The sequence below is a fragment of the Sitophilus oryzae genome, unplaced genomic scaffold (assembly GCF_002938485.1).
Source record: "Sitophilus oryzae breed Bouriz unplaced genomic scaffold, Soryzae_2.0 scaffold_466_pilon_pilon, whole genome shotgun sequence".
Lineage (NCBI taxonomy): Eukaryota > Metazoa > Arthropoda > Insecta > Coleoptera > Curculionidae > Sitophilus > Sitophilus oryzae.
The window spans coordinates 3,888,143-3,906,805 of record NW_022147047.1 but is presented as its reverse complement, the minus strand read 5'-3'; the positions used below and the strand labels follow the sequence as shown (position 1 = coordinate 3,906,805).

Here is an 18,663-nt window from a genome sequence, read left to right as displayed (position 1 = left end):
TAATAATTATATTAATTGTACAATGCTATTTACCATCAGAATTCATCACGAATAAATATAGTCATTAGTTTTAAGTATTATACAACTGTGTTTTCTTTCTCTGTACATGCCTGGCGCCCAATATCTATATATCTTTTGTTTATTACTATGGATTAATTTTCTCTCTAGTGAAATACCTTATCCACGACTGCTCTCCGATGAAAAGCTGCCGTTCGCAGTGGTAGTTGTTTAAAAAAACGCTACAATAATAAACTTTGGTTTGAAGTTAGCCTATACCAACTCTATCCTAATTTATTAATTCCTCTGTTGGGATATTAATTTTAGCTTAGATTGTCTTGAGTGTCTTCATCGATTACAGCTTAATATCACCTAGGTTTAATTAATATCAGATCGTCATTTAATTGGTCTTATACTTGACAACTTTTAAGCCCAGTTGATATATTCAGATTTTAATGTAGAAAGTTGGTGTACACCGTGTGTCCCTTTAGAAAAATCGTACACACTATTCGAGAAACAATACGAAACATGTCAAGGTCGCGTTTCGTCGCCCAACTTTGAACACATTTCGTTTAATTTCCAGCCCACTTCGGTTTGCCTCGGCCTACTATCGATTCTTAAAAACGCCTGAAAGCTACTCGTGAGGAGGGCGAGGGGAGATATTTTTTGGCGTTTTTTTTTTGTCTTGTTCCATTTTGTTTTGTTTTGAGCTATTTCCAAAACGTGGTGGTATCTGTACCGGAGGCAAAGGACTTTTTTTCATAAATCTCAGTGAAATAAGTAAACCTAGACGTTTCTAAAATAGTTGTTGTTACGATAATATTTCGTTAATTACATCTAGTTTTATGTTATTTATTTATTTATTTATTTAATGTACTCCATTCAACAGCAAGCGCCAATTACAGAATGGGTCGTACTGTATCGATTACAAATTAAAATTAAGCAATTTATAGATCATAAACAAATTAATTATAATAAAAGGTACAAAACAAAATATATACAAAGTAAAAAACAAAGATCAGATCAACAAAATTGACACAAAAAAATGATAAAGAACTAAGAAACTTCGTAGAAGTCAGATGATTTTCAATATTACGGCAGTAGTTTTTATACGCCTTTTCAATATCGGCTTTACATTTTGCTCTGAGATTTCTAAATTCTTGCAGGTCTAGGTTGTTCATAGTATTTTTATATTTCTTCCAGCTCCGAATTTTTTTCCGCAAGGTATCAATTATTGAAGAATCGAACCATGAAGGGTAAAGTCTCTTATGTTTTTTAGTCTTTGGCACATACATATCCAAACATGTATAAATTGTTTCATAAAATTTTTCACACGCCAGATTAACGTCAGTTATACAATTAAAAAAATCCCAATTGATGTCCGTCAAATGAGCATACAAATTATTAAAATTGGCTCTTCTAAAATTATAGAAAATATTATCGATTTTATGATTATTGCGCCTATTAGAATGTTTAGTTCGAAGATACCACTAATGCAGGATGATAATTATCTTCTCCAATTAGAACATCCTCAGCTTTTTCAATTGAGCCCAAAAATTCGTTATTTACAAGAATTAAGTCTAGTAACCGGTTATTAACAATGGTAATTAAATTATGTTGCTCCAGATTTAAACAGCTTTTAAATTGAATATGGTTATATTGATATATATTCCCCAGAATTAATATTTGAACAAGCGTGTATTATAGATATGTATAGTAGATATTTAGGAACAAAACTTTTCACTTAAAAGAACTTGCAGGAATATAATTACAACATTTTTATGATGTAATTTTATTATAATCAATTAGTATATAAAATTGTATATGATATGTTTACGGCCTTAATTGATTAATATAAGAGTAGTACTGCTTGATGAGTTATACTGGTAACATTATCAATATATCCGTTTGGTAAAATTATTATATGACCCGATATCAACAAAAATGGTCCACGGAAAGTATTGTTCTTTTATTGTTCTTAAGAGAAATCTGTAAACGATATTATAAATCTATTCAACTAGTATTTATTATGCAGGGATTTAGACAATTAAAAGTAAAAAACAAAACCAAATTCGTAAACTAAACTTTGCTACAGACTGCACTTTAAATGTTACTTTACCATAACCAGAAATAATAAATAAATTGGACGATTTTTTTAAATAATTTTGTGTATATTTTGTTGATGAGGCGCAATACCGTGGATTATAAGCGGATAAATGGTAGTTAGTCACTGATGTATATTTTTTTTACTATATTGTGATTAATAATATTAGACAATAATTAAAACTAAATATTTTTGTGGAATCTTCGAGGAATAGCCAATTTAATTAACCATCGGTAACTGTTTTCATATCAGTTTTTCCATGTTTACTTATTTTTCTGAAGCCAAAACAACGTTTGACATTGATTGTGATATTTCACAAAATAGCAGGATAAATATAAGCCCGTGTGAACCCAGATTAACAATAAAGAACAAACAACCAATCACGGCGCGTCTCGATCAATTTCAAGAAACGTCGGAACTAATTTTTATAACACGGGCTTATATGTATCGTACTATTTCCAGAAATGTTTTGTGAAATGTTTCACGAGATATTTCCAGAAATATTTCGTAAAACATTTCGGTGATAGGGTAGCAGCTGTTTATGATATTGTCGAAGCTAGATTGAGGGATGGCGTCCAAACTACTTAAAAGTTACCAGATATTTTAGAAATAAAACGACTAGAGAATGTAACCAAATATTCAAAAGAGCACCACAATAGACCTAAATACGTCGCAGTAGAACGATCCAATAACCAACTCAAAAAATCTAATCTAATCTGATCAAATAATAGCTTCGAAAAGAAACAGATAAGATTGATCAAACAAGGGAACAGATAACGCGGAACTAAGAAAAGAACTCGCTTTAAACTATACCACGCTTTTCTATAGAACAACGGCGCAGACAAAGTAACGCAATTACGTCCCGAAGCCCCGAGTCCCTTAAATGGCGTCCGCAAATCGCTTTAGAAGCCGAAATTAAACATTTAGCTCGACCTCGGGGCACTTACCGTTAATTTCGTTAAATTCCTCTTGCGCTGTCGCTGGTTTTGTATTTTTTCCCCACCCCCGTCGCCTTTCTTCGCCACCCATCCCTTTTATTTCTTTCTTTACGCGGCGGCGTTGACAATTACGAGACGCCTTTGTTGGAAGGGGAACAACGGCAACGCTGGCGCCGCGCCACAGAAACAGGTTTTTCGACACCGGAAATAGTTTGTTTGGTTTGTTCGATCAGCTTCTGGATGTGTATGTGTTTGTATTAGTAATGGGTGCCGACTAATTTTTTTAGTGAATCTATTGACATGGTTCAAGTTCTCATCTTTGTAAAAGTGAACAAATTCACCTCAAATATCCATTTAGTTGATCAGTTTTGTTAAAAACAAATTCGCAATGAATTATCTCTCCAAAAAAGTCCTATGGGTATTTATTTCGCCACTGTAAGAAAATCTAATCCACAAAATAAAATAGTTATTTTTTGTAAGCACTGCTGCGTTAATCGACTAATTGTCAGCAGTGGTTTAATAATAGGCAAATTTGCCTAAGGGACAAAAAATGCTTAACGTTTCGGAAAGTATACCTCTTTCCATCGTAGGAAGCAAAATGCAACTATTCGAGAACACAACATTTTTTATAACAGATACGTCTACAAAAACCGTTGACGTTCTGTTAAAATGACATTATATCAAGTTAAATTTCAACATTAACAATTACTACCTTCAAACTTTCTGTATTTTTAATTTTTACGTATGCTATGTTTATTTATGTTATGTTCTTTAAAATCAAAGAAGCGATTGCCATACATTAGTAACATCTACAGATGCATGAGCAATACATTTGTTTTCATTAGATTGTATTAAAAAAGCCTGTTTTGTTTTTCTTGTAGAGGCTATCGCTCTTTCATTATAATTTTTGTATCGTTAAAATCTATTCTGTGCCCTGTGTCCCAGGAATGCTGACAAATCCTAGATCTGTGAAAGTCGCCCTTTCTTAAATAATATTTATGTTCTTTCATTCGAACATTTAAGGGTCTAGATGTTTGACCAATATAAAAGATTAAGAAAAAAAAATCGCTTTAAACCATACCACGCTTATATTATTATATTTTTAGCAATGGGTGCACGACTAATATTTTTGGTGAATCATTATTTCACAAGGTTTTCACCCGAATTTTTTGAATCAGCGCCCTCTATTAGATATGTAAATAGTCAACGTTTGACTCACATTTAAAAAAACCAACTAATGTAAATCGTCTGATCTGTTCAGCTGATGAATTTTAGTTTTTCCAATTCATTTGAGATTTACTAGTTATTCAAAACTAAAATACTCAAATAATGAACAATAATACTTGAAAATAAGAAATATTTTTTATATTTTATTTTTGGTACGTGGATGTGGTGTTTTGTTTAAAATATACCCTTGTTTGTTTTGTATTAACACATACCGTAATTTTTTTTAATAAAATAACTAATTTTTTCAGTTATATACGGTTTTTTTCACAATATTTTGAAGTAATCACTCATCACACAAATTTTAAATAGATTAATTTTCTGCTATGCGTCCCAGTTGTACCAATTTATTTCTTTCTAAAATAAAATGAACTACTTTGAAATTGAAATAATAGACACATATATCACTGTCAAGGATTTTGTCACTGTACAACTAGAAGTGTAGTGTTGTCAAGAATCGCAGTGAAATGTAGGGTTACGGTTTTAGGTAAAGTGATAAAACGACGCCTTAACTTAATTGCATCGATCTATCGGAATACCATTTTCTAATGTTAGTTAAGTTTTTTACTTTAAATCTGAATTTTCCAAGTCGTTTCTAAATATTTCAAGTCGATGTGTCAACACTGGGAATCGAACAAGCTAAGTTTGATTATCGATTGCTGCCGGCGGCTCTCAAAATGTTGCCATTATTTTTTTAACATTTTCAAAGTTAAATAACTCGGTTATTATTAATTTATTTTAAAAATAGTAAAGAGAAAATATGTTTCTTTTGTCCAGATCTACCACCCTTTGAAATACTTGCATTTAATTTTAGGACATCTTGTATAATATACCTTAGAGCAATATTCAAAAATATGTAACGGATTTTGAAAACGTTGCAATTTTCACGATCCTTTTTTAATATTCGTTCAATCATTGCCCATCTCTAGTTAGCGTTTGTAGGGGAAGTGGGAGAAGGAGGAGACAAACCGGAAAATCTCGCGTAAAGCAAACGGAATTACACGATTAAGTGGTGGATGGCGAAAGAAAATTGAAGTTTCTGTTTGTCGAATGGGGTTTTGTCGGTTTGTTGTTGTTGTTTTTTGTGTCTGGATGTAGAATCGACAGCTTTATGTGCGAGTTTTTTTTCTGTTTGCGTCTTTTTGCGGAGTTTCTTTATCCGGGTTTATTTATTTAATTACTTTGTTTTATATCGTTTTACTACAAACATACTCTGTTTTACGACTCAGGTAAGATTTCGACAGACGAAGACAGAAAAAAAGGCACATGACGTCCATACCAATCTATTCCATCATCATCATCATTCTCAGCTGAGTCAACTATTCAGCATTTCCAATCATGGTGTAGCCTCCCTCACATGTCTAGATACTCTCTTTGTAGTTGGACTCATTGTTGGAATGGGAAAGCAACCGAGTAATGAACACTAAGAGATAGCAGTCTACACAGATGCTTCCGCAAATTCAGGGGGCAGAGTTGTAGGCATCTTCTCAGAGAAACTAAACATCCGACAATCTTTGAGGCTATCGGATGGCTGTAATGTTCTCCAAGCAGAGGTTTACGCCATAAAGGAAGCGGCTAGATGTACACAAGAGAAAATTGCTGATAGAGCAATAGGGGATATAGTGATATACCCTGACAGCTTGGCCGCTTTAAGAAGCATCACCATGCAATCAGTGAAATCGAAAACTGTGATGGAATGCCAAGAAGCACTGTCCTGGCTGCGTCGGGGCGGGGCTACTCTGTGCTGGGTGCCAGGGCACAGCAATGTGATGGGCAATCAGGAAGCAGACAGACTCGCCAAAGACGGGGCCAGGGGAGAGGCCGTGGCAGATGACCTACCACTTGTGACGATCAACACACTGAAGGAGGCTATAGGAACTACCATCAAAGCCAAGCAGCAAGAGATGTGGCAACACCGTGAGGACTGCGCTACAGCTCGAAGACTATGGCCAGTGGTAGATAGCAAAAAGACAAAACAACTTCTAGAGCACAAAAAGGACCTAGTACGCATAATTGTAGGTGTCGTCACTGGAAACTGTCCCACGGGGGTAAACCTCTTAAGATGGAAAGTTTCCGACGACGACTACTGCAGAGAATGCGGAGAGGAAGAAGAAACCATAGAGCACCTGCTGTCCGGCACTGGAATACCGACGCTTTAAAACTTTAGGGCAAGGTTTTTTGGAGGGACTAGAGGAAGCAGCAGAAGCCAACATCAGCGACATCGGGAACTTTGCAAAGAGCTGGAAGTACTTTAACGCAAAGAAATAATGAGAGGAGGGTTTGGTAAAACAACACAGGGGTATCGCAATGGGCCCAAGGCCTCCGAGTGAGGGATCAAATATGATCCCAAACCCCAGCAACCTAACCTAACCTAACCTGGACTCATTGTTGTCTATTGTTGGATATGCGGGCCCAAGTTATCCCTTCTAATTTCCTAATATTATGGTCCCACCTCAGGTTAGGTTTTCTTTTAGGTCTCTTAATTCCTCGTGGGTACCATGCTGTATTTTTTGTGGCCTATCTGTTGTCCGTCCTTTTTCAGGTGTCCACCACAGATGTCCTGCCCATTGCCACTTGAGCGATTTGATTAAGTGGATGGCATCTATTACCTGGGTCTTTTGTCTTCTACACTCTATTCTTTTACCACGTTCACTGGTCCAATTTGTATTTGCTAGCATTGCAATGTTAACAATCACTAAATTTCCGACTTTCACTGTAACATATACATATATTGGCGAGAGTTATACAGAGAAGACCAGGCTACTAGTAACATAGCAAGTTGCCGGACGAATTTACGTTTACCCGTTTTGCGTTCGTACTCGAGAGTCAAAGCCGGCTAGTCGGCTGGTCAGGCAGTACGCAGTTGCAGTCGGTCATGACAGACTAGAAATACGACTCGAGGAGTACCGAGTATTTATTATTTTCATTTTAAGTGTTTACCTTCACTTAAGGTAACATTTAAAATGAAATTACTTAAATATTTATTATTTGAGTGTGTTTACAAGCCAAAACTAAAAATAAATAAATTCTCTAAACCCAAATAAAATAAAATATTATTCTAAATAAAAAAAAGTTATAACAAGTGTTCAAAAAGACCATCTTCTTATGCTAGCCAGAAGCCCTGTATCTTGATACAGTAGGTAAAGGTGGAATTGGCCTGTGTACAAAAGTTTGTGGAAAAATTGTTTGTATATCCCGATAAGACCTATTATGGAAATACCATTTTACAATTTGAATTTTCTCACGAACTTCGTAAACATCCATTATTTTACTTAAAAAATAAATTTTACACGAGAACTGTCGCGAGAATCTATGTATTCGTTTTGGCTATTAAAAGACGAATAAATACAAATTCTGAAACATTCTTATCTTATCTACCTATTTTATCGCATTTTTTCGCCTGCTTTTTATCCGGCGGACGAGTATACGGTAATTCGTCCGGTTCTGCCTATGTTACTACTACGGTGGTCCGGTCTGTATGTAAGGCCTGTCTTAAATTAAAAAAAAGGCATATCTTATTGTTTGCCCAACATATTTTTGATTACAATTTTTACACGAAATTTCATAAATACCCCACCTTTTCAGTGGAAGTGTTTTATCTTTAGGATTACCTAAAGGTTGATTCTCACTATACCTTCTATATCAGTTTCCTAACTTATCCTTTCCGTTTACATAAAATATTATATCATGTAAACGAACTGGACAATGCACACTATCCGTTCCGTTTCTCTTCCGTTCCATATCCTTTTTTTGGCGGACGGACTGAAGCGTATCGGAAACAGCGTTGTCAAGTTCTTATAACTGTACCAGCCTTGTTAAGATTTTGCTGATATTTACTTATTCTTTCACCTCTTAATTAAATGTATTAACTTTCTCAAAAGGTAAAAATTTTTAAAATAAAACTTTCGTAATGATATAAATTGTACAATAAAAAATATAGAACTGATACGGAACGGAAGCTTACGTATAGCGTCAATACAATAAAAAATACGGAACGGATATGGAATGGAAACGGAAGGTATAGTGAGAATCAACCTTAATAGTTGTAATTTATTATTTGCCTCTATGAACAAGTTAATAATTGACATTCTGGAAATTATTTTTAAACCACGGAAACTCTCTATCAAACCGGTTTGAAATATTAGACCAAAAATCTAGGTTCTCTCCGAGGTTCTCTCCTATGTAGTAGCCACATAGTTAACTAGCATAAATACTTAACATTTATACTATTGTGAGCTAGGCTAAATTTAATTCTAGCCTTTAATGAAAAGGAATATTTTAGCCGGTTCTGTACATGTTCGAGGGGAGCTATTTCGCTAAGTGGGATGTAGTGGCGTATAATATTCGCTGTCTCTGTATACACTTCAATTGAGTATTTGTCTTTATACGGAAATGGACTGCCTAATTGTTCCTGTTTAAATATATCAACATCAATTTGGGGTTATGTGCCTTTGTTCAACAAAAGTTATCGAATAATAATAAATAGGTCGCCATAATTACTTATACCTCAGAATTTAAAGCGATTAGGTGAAAATTTCAATTGAAAATTACTATATTAAATGAAACATTTGATTTGTTCCACTATAGGGTGTTCAAAACCCGCACTGTAAAATTTAATTATTGATTTTTAAGCGGTACTCCCGGTATTTTTTACCTGTGAGATATTGACATTCTGAATAGAATGGCATGTTATACAGACCGGACCACCGTAGTAGTAACATAGGCAAAACCGGACGAATTAGCGTATACCCGTCCGCCGGATAAAAAGCAGGCAAAAAATGCGATAAAATAAAAATAGGTAGTTATGTGATAAGAATGTTTCAGAATTCGTATTTATTCGTGTTTTAATAGCCAAAACGAATACATAGATTCTCGCGACAGTTCTCGTGTAAAATTTATTTTTTAAGTAAAATAATGGATGCTTACGAAGTTCGTGAGAAAATTCAAATTATAAAATGGTATTTCCAAAATAGGTCTTATCGGGATATACAAACAATTTTTCCACAAACTTTTATAGACAGGCCAATTCCATCTTTACCTACTGTATCAAGAGTTATTAATTATTTTGAAACACATGGGTGCGTGTTCCCACAAAAACAAAAAAAGCCTGATGTGTTGATTAATGAAGAACAGGAGTTAAAGCAAGCGTTCATTTGTGCTACCGCGGATCAAAATTCCACGTTTTCATGTAATCAAATTGCTGAGGTTGTTGTCCTGCCCACAATGCCCGTATTGTTCAAGAATATTTGAACAATACTTTTCCCAACCGTTTAATTAGTGGATATGGAACTATTTTGTGGCCCGCTATCACCAAATCTTTCTCTCAATGACTTATTTTTGTGGGGTTATGTAAAATCCAAAGTGTATGGTCATATTAGGGCTAATAATCTGGATGAGCTTCAAGTAAAAATACGAGAGGCTTTCCAAACTATTAGCCCTAATATGTTAGCCAATGTCAGACGGGGATTTTACGGCCGCCTAGGCTTCTGTCTAGCCCAAGAAGATGGTCTTTTTGAACACTTGTTATATATACTTATATATATAGATAACTTTTTTTATTTAGCGTAATATTTTAGTTTTTTTTGGGTTTAGAGAATTTATTTATTTTTAGTTTTGGCTTGTAAACACACTCATAATAAATATTTAACTCCGTCATGACCGACCCGTCCAAGCACAACTGCAACTGCGTACTGCCTGACCAGCCGACTAGCCGGCAGTGACCCTCGAGTACAAACGCAAAACAAGTAAACGTAAATTCGTCCGGCAACTTGCTATGTTACTAGTAGCCTGGTCTTCTCTTTCTTTCAATTTTGGCATTTTCAATTTAAAAAACAGTATTGTAAGTTTCAATCCAGAGTGCCATACAACCACTAATAATGAAGGAGCATTGAAAAAATAGATTCTATCATCTAAAATATTTTTCGTGTTCTTTCTTATTTGGATAATAGATGCCTAAATCGTATTTTTAATCATAATTAATTTTTTCTCAAATGGAATGAAGAAATGGAACAGAATGCTACTTTCTATCAAATAAACAAGAACAACGTAAAATTAAAAACTAAAATCAATAAGCTAATTCAAATCAATTGCAAATAGATCAATTCGAGGGAATTCACCCCCAATATTTGTACACTGAAATTCCTTTTTTCGGAAAAAGTTCTTCGAAATTCTCTGCAATACATTTAAACTACCTAGCTGAATTTCGTTGGTCAGATAAGTCTCAGATAAATGAGGTCTAAATTATAAGAAAATGCATTTTCTACGAAAACTTGAAGAGATGGGTAAGAAATGGTATAATACAATTTGATAGACAATTACATTGTGCATCTGATTTACATATATAGGGTGTTCAATTTAAACTAAACAAGTTATTGCCGTTTAAATCTAGTAATTATTTAATATAAATTTTTGTACACTCTGTATAAGGTAGTAAAATTTTTATTATTGCAACACAATATCTGATCAATAGATAATCTTCAGTAAATATTTAGTATAAAAACTTTGATACCCTGGGAGAAATGAAGCCTTAAAATTTTTACTGCAATTTCATAAAATTGAAAATATTTCAAAAACGGTAAGGTTTAAGTGTGATAAACCTTAATCAAATTTAGCTTTATTTCAATCGTAGAATCGAAAAATAGAATAATATACAGGGTGTTCCTTTTAAAGAAATACAACTGTAATATTTTTAACTTATTTGGGACACTCTGTATCTTGTAAAAATATTTTTAAATTCTCTAATAGTCCTTCAACGAACCCAAAACTTACAATTTGTGAAAATCTAATCGTTTAGCTACAATACTCCGTGTCGAATGTGGTGAATAACCCTGTATAACAAATTAGAAACACTACTAACAATAATAAACAGAAGATGGTCAGTTTTTACAGAATTGATCTAAGTGAGTAGTGACTACTATCTTTCTGATTAGATACCAAACAAGCGATGGGCCAAAGAAAGAGAAAACTGTCACAGAAAATTATTTCCCTTGTTAGTTTTTCATTATGTGTTTCACTATAAAAAAGGATACAAATCAATAAACCTAATTCAGACAAAAAAAATAAAACCTTGTTTGTTCCATCGACATGTCTTACACCCACACTCCAAGAAAAATATTCCCCAACATATTTATACAATTTTTTTCACCCCTATATAACCCTTATCTATCACCCTTAATTGAATAAGAACGCCATAATAAAACAGCTCACGAGTTGGGTTTGTCTTGTATAACAAAATAACTTTCGCTAAAACAAGTGGAATTGATTAAATTTTCTTGTTCCCTTTCATTTCTTTCGGAACAAGGAACATGTTCGGTGTAGTCGTTCTGCACCGGTCGTCTCGCCATTTTCCTCGCTCCAAATTGTTTTAACGTCAAGTCCAATTTGTTTGTGTCGATCCTTAGATCATATATAATATCTAGACACGTATTTTGGCTTGGTATACTGTAGCTAGAATAAATAATGATATATGTCAATGTAGGGGCAAATAAAAGTATTAATATATTTTGTACCGAGTAGGTATTGCTCACGCCAATAACGAGAAATTAACTATATCTCGAGACAGTAATGAAAACTTTCCTAAAACTATTTTATTTACAGCCTTACTATTAGTTTAAAAAGTTGCTATGTTGATAAAAGCCAAAAATAGTTACATGGGTAGCTTGCGATCAATTCTAGACAAAAAATAATAGTTAAAAAATTATTCCCTAGTAAGTAATTTTATAAATACGATCGAAAAAAAAACGGCGTCCAGTTGGCTAGAAAATGGCGATCGATGACATTTCCCATATAAATTTACATATAGAATGACAGCGATATTCATTTCATAGCCATCGCTTACGCCGTTTTTTTTGATCATACGGTTTATTATCTGGTAAATAGATAGATAGAAATTATCTATCTAGAGAGTGAACCAATCAATAATGAATAAAAATTCCTAAAATAACAAAAAAAAAATAAAATAAATTATTAGAATTGTTACAAAACCGCAGGTCGCGCAACGCTCAATAGAACGAAATATGCTGGGATTAACCAAGAAATGCCGTAAAAGTATAGAGTAAATACGAAAAAAGAACCAAGTACTTGATGTCATCAACAGAATCAAATTCCTCAAGTGGCAATGGGCAGGATACCTGGCAAGAAGGACTGACAACAGATGGACCACAAAAATGACAGCATGGTACCCACGAGGAATTAAGACCTAGAAGAAGACCAAACCTGGGATGGCACCATGATGTTAAGCAATTAGCAGGGATAATTTGGACCCGCGTAGCTAAAAATAGACAACAATGACAAAGACTACATCATAACTGGAAATGGTTGAATAAGCTGAAAGTGATGATGATGTCTTTATGTCACTTGTCAAAAATATAATTATGATATGTCAGTTATGTTTTTTTATATTTCGATATTTATTTATTTAGATATTTAGTTTTTATTATTATTAATATATATTTCTCCTGTAAAATTAACTATTTAACATTCATGCGTCGGCGCATCCAATTTACCTTCTTTTCCATTTGACAGCTTAATCATTTCGCCAGTTTCACGCTTCCACATGATCGAGGGTGTAGGGAAGCCTTTAGCCACGCAGTGCAGATTGACGTTCGAACCTTCTCTAATCACAACATCTGTGCTGGTAGCATAATCCAATATATCGGGTGGAACTGAAAATAAAATAAAAAATTGTCAATTAATTTTATTATTTTTCGCATCAGTATCAGAAGATCCCACTTCTGATGTACCACATTCAATGAAATTATCTATCTAGAGAGTGTTTTCACTATAAAATGCATTGCTATTATTAACCCATGTGTTACTGTGCATTATATTAATCATAAAACCTTATTAGTATTGGATTTTTAGAGGTTTATTATAGATTTTTATATTACGCTTTTAAAGCTGTAAAAAGTTATGTTCCTAATACTCGCTATAGCCAGTCCTTAAAATTATAGACATATAACATAAAATAACTGCCATTATCTACTAAAACATCGTTTTATTTGTAGCCATATCTACGTCATGTATACTGGGTATTTTTCAAGAGTGGCTCTTTTCAAGAGTGGAAAAATATATTTCTCCTACTTATTTATTAATGACTTTGAAACTATCAAAACATATTTAATAATATCTTAGGATTATGTAAAGTGATAAAAAATACAGGGTGTTCCATTAAAAAAAATCATCCCGATCCACTCAAACTTTTTTGAGCCACCATGAAGAGGTTAAAATATTTTCCTGAAATACATCCTTTTTTTATAATACTGTAAAATTTGGAAAATAAGTTATTCATAATAATGCTTTTATTTGTTCACTATTCTAATAAACAATATGCATTCCTTCGGAAACTCTCTATTTATTTATCTAGTAATGCTAAAACACTCTATTTGAAAGTCGATTAGAGAAAATAGTATGATTCATTGGCAAGCGATGTAAATATTTGAGATCAGGTAAAATTGTGATGTAAGAGGAGGCTTAGCTTGCCGGTGCGCGACAGGTCAGTCAGTAGTTGATAGGCCGGCCGGCTGTGTAGTGTTGTGTTTTGTCACAGAGCTGACAAATGGGGTTTGCGAGTCTTTTGACTAACATAGTTGCAAGTCGTTTAACTGTAAGCCAACGGGGTCGTTTGATCACAGGAAGAAAACCTCTTGTGACGTCCTGCCTTCGAGTTGGTCTTGAGAGTATGAGGTCTCCATAATGTCTTCTCGATTGACGATGCGGCGTTGGGGTAGTGAGCTACCCCAATTAGCTTATTCGATTGGGATGCGAATCTGTTTAGCGGCAGAATTGCGTCCGGGGGAAGCCCCTATACTATTTCAGGTGACACTAGCTAGTTGTTGAAGATTATTAACCAATAGATCCGAATAATATTTGAATTAGATGGAATGGGATATATTGAATAGAATATCAGTGATGTCAGTGGCTAGGGGGCGGAGTACCCCCGGGTGAGTCTTACTATTTAACTATCAATTTGATCCAGATCAGTAAATGTTTGTTTTGTTATTTTCATGTACAATGAGAGAGTGCTTGCCAATGACCAACTAAATGGATATTTGAGGTGAATTTGCATTGTGAGACCCGGTTGAGTAAGCCCCAAAAATAGCGATTTTACAATACATACTTTAGGCTTGCACTTAAACAAAATTCCTAACTTTTTTTTGTAAGAGCTACAGATGCCCGACGCACTATTGACGAACCCTGTACTATAGAGGTCACTTTTGAAAAACACCTGGTATGCCTCTTAGAGCTTCCACTATCACGACGGTATAAAAATCGTCGAATATTTCATTAAAAATTAATCAATCTATACCCGCTCTTCTCTAATCCGATAAAAAAGGGAGAAGAAAACGCTTAACAACGTGCAACAACGAGTGGAGGACGAGACTAAAAAATCTGTATAAAGGAGCCTCGGTTGTGGAGAGCTGTGTAGCTCCTAAAAACAAGCTATAAAAGAAGTAACGGTCGATTTACAGGCTCATATTCTTTATTAGCATACATTAAAACGGATCCCTTTCTGTTTTACGATGCTGTAATGTAACGAAAAACGAAGTGCCGCTTTTTACATAACAGACATATTTTTTATAAAGAATATATTTACGTTTTTTTATAAGGTCTATATGCGATATGCATAAGTAGATTTTTGTAAAGTCCATTAATCATAGCTTTATAAAAAAGATAAATAAAAACTGAAGGGTTCTTGCAGTATCAATATGTAATGTTTAAAATAAAAATATTTCTTGCCTTATAACATTGTGTAGCATTTTATTTAAAACTAGCGTGGACCATCGACTTCGTTCGCGTCGAATTAATCATTATTTGTAATGGTGATGATAAAGCAAAGCAAGAACTTCCATTAACATACAAACTGGATAAAATTTTCTCACATTTATGTCAGCATGAGATAAAACAATATGGCAATATTATTATATAACTTGGTAATATTTGAGGGGTAGTTTCATCTCGTTGGAATTTGACTTTCGAAAAATCCGTTTGCCAAAAATAAGCTTTTTACGTCAAGCAGTTTAAGCAGAATCGTGGTTAAGAAATTACCCAACTTTGTGGAGCACCCTGTATGATTTTTTAAAAAATTTCAAAATATGTAAAAAAAAAACAAATAAATTATGCTTGTCCAAGCGTTTTCCCGAAAGACTAATCGTTTTTAAATAACAACTATTGTAATATTTGAGGGGCGTTTTCACCCTCTTGAAATTTGAGATTTGAGAAACCCCTCCTTATTGAACCTCTACACCCCACAGTCAATCCGTTTGCCAAAAATCAGGTTTAAGCGTCAAGCAGTTTAAGCAGAATCGTGATTACTCAATGGTTATATTTTATGAAACACCCTGTATAAATTTATAAAAAAATCTTAAAATATGTAAAACAACAAAATAAAATATACGTGTTTATAAATTAAAAATATTTTAATATTTGAGGAATAGTTTCACCCCCTTAGAATTTGGGTTTCGAAAAATCCACTCTTATCGAACCTCTACACCCTAAAGTCAATCTTTTTTCCAAAAATCAGCTTTTTACGTCAAGCGCTTTAAGCAGGATCGTGATTAATCAATGACCAGAATTTTCGAAACACCCTGTATACATTTTTAAAAAATCTTAAAATATGTAAAAAAACAAAATAAAATATACGTGTTTAAGGTATTGTTCGGAAACTTGACCGTTTTTTAAATAAAAAATATTGTAATATTTGAGGGGTGGTTTCACCCTCTTGGAAACGGAATTTTGTCCTTTTGCACCTGACATTTGGTCCACGTTGTGTCCCTACATTTCACACCGGGAATAACGGAGGAATCTCCTGAATCCACACAAGTTTTCGATCCTGTCTGTCCAGAAACATCTTATACCACCATCCAGTTCCGGTAGACCACAACTAGCTTGTGACCTGAACGGATAAAACAGGCCATATCATTTAATTTTATATCTATATAATTCAAATTCCTTTTAATTCATTAAGCCCTTCAGGCATATTATATATTTGATTGCTTTAGAGTTCACTTTCATATATTTTACACATGTTATGCACATTTCTGATATTCACATAATACGTTTTTTTTTTGAATATGAAGAGTCCCTACATTTTGGTACCAAGATGGCCAGACTTTATGCGGAATAATCAGTATAAAATAATATTCAGAAGCGTGCAGTTTCAACTTACCATTAATAGTGATCTATTTTGATACATACAATACCAACAAATATTATCAAACATTAAATTTTTCATAGTCTGATTTAGTTCTATTTTACATTTAATGATTAATTATACTTAGTTATTAGTTTATCTCAGCGTTTCATTTGTGTAATTCCTAAAATAAGTAATACCTATATTCTGAGTTCATTTCTCAGTTTTCAACTTAGAAGTTTTCGAAAGTAAATGGAAAACTGAGTGGCGCTCAATATTCTATAGAGGCTTAAGTATCACAGTTTAATTTTCACTATATCACGACCCATTGCTCACCGGCGAACAGCTCCGTCGCATAGTATTAGTTGTTTTAATATTTTTCCAAAAGAAAATTCTTATAAAAAAACATTCATTCATCTTTTTTTATAACTTCTAATGATGCAAACTGCTGTTCTGTAAAATCTTCAGCTTTCAAAAATAATAAAAAACTGAAAATAACAAAAAGTTGTGTTTGTTTGCCGTTATGGACTCTCTCGTTATCAGTTTCGGGACTTATACCCCATCGTCAGACGAGCCAAACGGGCTGAATTTCCCAGATAGCAAACTCGGTAAACCAGACCTCAAACGCTAATGCATCAGTTGGGTAATGCCTGCTTTACGGTAAAAAAAAAGTATGCCACAGCATTTAGCGCAGCTGCAAATATTGTAGAAAGTATACGAATACCAAGAATCATGGTTTATGGTCCATAATTGCTCAGAGTTGAACATTTCTATTCCCAACATTAGAAAAATCTACTGAAGGCGGGGATAGAAATTTTCAACTCTGAGCAATTATGGACCATAAACCATGATACTTGGTTTTCGTATACTTTCTACAATATTTGCAGCTCCGCTAAATGCTGTGGTATACTTTTTTTACCGTAAAGCAGGCATGCATTAATCTCTAACTTGTAGTTATTGTTAAGTTCTGTGTACACTAGTGCTCTCCAACGGAATACAAAGGGTCAAGTTGCAATGAAGACTTGAAAGATAATATAAGGACACCTGAATATTACCATTGTTAATATGAGTATTATATTTGTAGAGAATTTTCAGAGCTTCAATTTTCTGTATAGTGTATTTTTTCCGAGATATGAGCTAAAAAGTCATAAAAGTGGCATTTAACCCCTCCCTTTTCCTCGAGCTCATTATCTATCTTCGGGTACTTTTGACACATATCAGCTCAAGTCTAGAGAAATCATTTAAAACCATTTTCAAAACAATGGGACTTTTTTCCACCGATTTCTCTAATTTGACTGGGTTAGTACAAAATAATTGGAAATAGCAAATAACCAAAAAAATATTGAAAATGATGATAATAATCTTCGTCAAGTTCGTGTAGAGACTAAAAAGAAGTCACGTACTATATTCAATTTTTTTAATATAATGAAAGTGCAATAGTAATTATATTACAGATTAAAAAATGTTATGTACCAAAAAAGTTCAGTTCTCTAACCAGTCAGGAACAGAGTTAATTTTTACGTACGTATATATTAAACTTTTAAACAAATTATATTTTAAACGCTTATGTAAACAATTCCAAATGATACGTACATTATTCATAATGGTTTATGGAAATTGCAGCAATGTAACTAGTGTCTATTTGCTTGAATAATTCGATAGCATCACACATTTATAAAGCAAAAAGTTTAAAATACGGTTTATTATTTATATGATGTGATTATTACAGAATAGTTAAACTAAATGAATTATATATTTACCAATTTAATGAGTACATATTGTACAGGATGTCTCATTTTCGTGTGTTTTATGGGGTCTATCGTTTATGTGTAGATATACAAAGATGCGGTTTATTTTATTAAAAATTCACTTGATAACTAGCAAAATTGTGCCATTTTAGAAGTAGTGAATTAGAAAACTATATAAAATTATTGCTTATAATGCTTAATCTTTTCAGTAAATACATAAATTCATTGAGACATCTAAGTAGCAAATCACTTTGTTTAATCAGTAAAATTTGGGCGTTGTTAATGTTTTACGATAACAGAAATGGTAAATCATAGCCACCTGTATTATGTTACTCTTACTAAATAATGACTTCAAAAATTATATTAAAACCATACAAAAAATCCAGAACCGTTCTGTTTTCCAAGCGGAAACCAACTAAAAGCGAAACTGAAGAACCTGGATGACTCCATCCGTAACCTGGAATGGGAGTCCTACTCCAACGGTCGAAAAAGTTCCTCACAAATTACGACCGAGAAAATTTA

At 33.5% G+C, this 18,663-nt stretch overlaps 1 protein-coding gene across 1 annotated transcript in view; it reads right to left on the bottom strand.

Annotated features, from left to right (window-relative positions):
* Nucleotides 1-18,663, bottom strand: part of LOC115886041 (lachesin-like) — a 71,184-nt gene that overhangs the window by 30,178 nt on the left and 22,343 nt on the right. The window contains exons 5-6 of the mRNA XM_030905070.1: nt 12,785-12,926; nt 6,954-6,958 (exon numbers count right to left, since the gene is read on the bottom strand). Of these exons, the coding sequence (XP_030760930.1) occupies nt 6,954-6,958; nt 12,785-12,926 (147 nt within the window). The remainder of the gene's footprint in view (nt 1-6,953; nt 6,959-12,784; nt 12,927-18,663) is intronic.